This window comes from Sprattus sprattus (genome assembly GCF_963457725.1).
Source record: "Sprattus sprattus genome assembly, chromosome: 3".
Lineage (NCBI taxonomy): Eukaryota > Metazoa > Chordata > Actinopteri > Clupeiformes > Clupeidae > Sprattus > Sprattus sprattus.
In genome coordinates this window covers 55,114,480-55,116,975 of record NC_137922.1, presented here as the reverse complement: position 1 = coordinate 55,116,975, position 2,496 = coordinate 55,114,480, and the positions used below count along the sequence as shown (strand labels likewise).

General features: G+C 44.1%; 1 protein-coding gene across 1 annotated transcript in view; it reads right to left on the bottom strand.

Annotated features, from left to right (window-relative positions):
* Window positions 1-236: 236 nt before the first annotated feature.
* The window catches only part of LOC308362861 (NACHT, LRR and PYD domains-containing protein 1 homolog), a gene marked incomplete at its 5' end in the record, with an annotated part of 43,016 nt that continues 40,756 nt past the window's right edge, over window positions 237-2,496 (bottom strand). Inside the window, one exon of the mRNA XM_080835589.1 lies at window positions 237-1,801. Coding sequence (XP_080691715.1) covers window positions 622-1,801 — 1,180 coding nt within the window. The 3' untranslated portion in view covers window positions 237-621. The remainder of the gene's footprint in view (window positions 1,802-2,496) is intronic.

Below are 2,496 nucleotides of genomic sequence, written 5' to 3'. Positions count from 1 at the left end.
CTCTCAAAATAATGTGCACAACAATATAATGACATGTCCATTTCAATGAAAAAACATCCATCACAATAATTACAACAACCTTATCATCCTCATTTATTATAAGAAAATATGAATATGTATACATTTCAGGATTTAACATGTATATTTTATGAACAATGCTAATCTGAAGAAAAATTATAATCAAAATATATTCCTATTATATACATCTCTCTTGGAGTATGAGTTTCAACCACTGAAACTTTCATGTTTCAAGTAGGCCTACTCTAATGTAGAGGAAAGATAGTTAATATTTTGTCTCCACTTTCATATTGCAAGTATTGTTACATTTATTGTAAATCCAAAAAACACTAACTTCCCTAATATCTTCCGCTATATCATAAACACCAAATGTAACAATCAAATGTATCAATAAAAGCATTATAAGAAACAGAAAACACAAGTAAACATTATGAACACCTCTCCAATTTCATTTTATAGCACTTTGGAAGTGCCAGCTGTAGCTCCATACTCCTATACACTGACCATCTGAGTACAAGTAAACCCAAAGGTACAAAGTTATGATTCAATAGCTGAAGGATATTTGAACATAATCCCCATCCAGGAGTCCCATGGTCAGGAGGATCATCTGCCCAAGTCGTTCAGCAGGTCAGGGCATTCCCTCTGGAGGATTCTGAGGAACTCCCTCTTCCCTCCAGCCCCATGAGAAACCAGGGCGTCAAACACGCGTCTCATCTTCTCCTGTTCAGTTGGTGCCACTCTGATGTTGGCATACACTTCTTCGTTGACAAGTTTTTGCGAAAGCATCTGATCTGCTATCTGTATCACGTTCTGAACCTTCTGAATGAGAACTGCCCGATGATTGAAGAGGAAATCTGCAGCATCTAATGTGCTCTCACCACCCTGTTGGGGTTGTTCCCTGAAGCATTCATTTCTCCAGATCGTTGCCTCCCAGTGTTGCTGTTGGTCTACAGAGCTGAGAAGTTCCATCTTGAAGTCGACAGCCTCGTTTAGGTGCACCTCAGAGAAGTTGGGAGCAATATCGCTACGTCTAAGGTTTAGTTTTCCTGGGCAGATATTGGCGTTGCAGGTGGTCTTGAAAACATAAAACTCATTCATCAGAAGAGGGTTCTCAGGCCGGCCCTTGGGGAGCATGACGCCTTTGTATCCTTCCTTCAATTCCTGGTTGTCCAATAACATTCTGAGATGGGCATCCGCTGGCAGGAGGTATGCGCGGAAAGTGAATGGTACTGTGCTGCTCAGATAGACCTGAACATCAGCATGGATCTTCACCTCCTTCCCAGGGAGCAAGAATGACATCAAAGAGTAGAAAAGTCCAAGAAGAGAAAAGGAGGGGTTCACCAGCCTGGCATGGAAGCGACTCAGCTCACACTTCTCCAAACACACTCCACTGTCCTGCTTATGCAGAACCATCACAGCATCCTTCAGGAAGGACTGACTACCTCCCAAACAGAGGAAATGTGGCAGGTGGATCTCCTGCAACTCTCCTGAGATGAGCTTGATGTCCATCGAAGGGCCAGCTGGTCGGTACTGCATGTGAGGCAGCTCTCCAGCCAAGAGATGCCAGTCTGTGAAGCGGTACTGCAGGGTGACTTTACCAGCACACGACCAGCGCAGACCAGACTCTGAGCACTCATACCTCCCTGCAGGAGAGCTCAGGCTGTAGGTTGAATCACCCTTCTCTGTGGAGACGTCAGGCTTCACCAGGACCCAGTGGCAGGAGTCTGGAACATCAGTACAGGTTTCACAGCTCTTCTGTTGATCTTCACTGTGGTAGCTCTCCCTTTAACACACACACACACACACACACACACACACACACACACACACACACACACACACACACACACACACACACACACACACACACACACACACACACACACACACACACACACACACACACACACACACACACACATCAGCTTGAACACAGATAAACCAGCATAACCACAAAGACACACACTAATGAGAAGGTTCTCCCTCTGAACAAGTCAAGTGTTCTCTTCAGGAGGAAAGCTGATGTTTCATCAGTCTGGGGAAAGGAAAGACTATGTTCAACCGACTCTCCCTCCATTTTATCCCAATACACACACCAGACACATAATTCTTAACACACACAAACACTCAGACAGAAGAGAATAATGGCTATTATCCCTTAATTTCATCCCAAACACACACACACAAACAAACACACTAAGTCAGATGAGAGATGTAAGAGCCAAAATGCTGGTCTGTATGTACGTTGTAATGTCTTGTATGTAACATCGGGTGGCACATGTCCATGACTTGCGTCAGGTATATAGGTAGCACATACAATGTTGGTGGTAGGTGTTTGACCCGGAAGGGCAAAGGGTTTTTGACCGCTTGTGCGCGGCACTCTGTATTGCAATGTGGGAACTGCAATGGAATAATGCTTTTACTGGAATAAATGGACCTCCTTTTGATTACAACGGCAACATTTGTCCATAGGCGTTT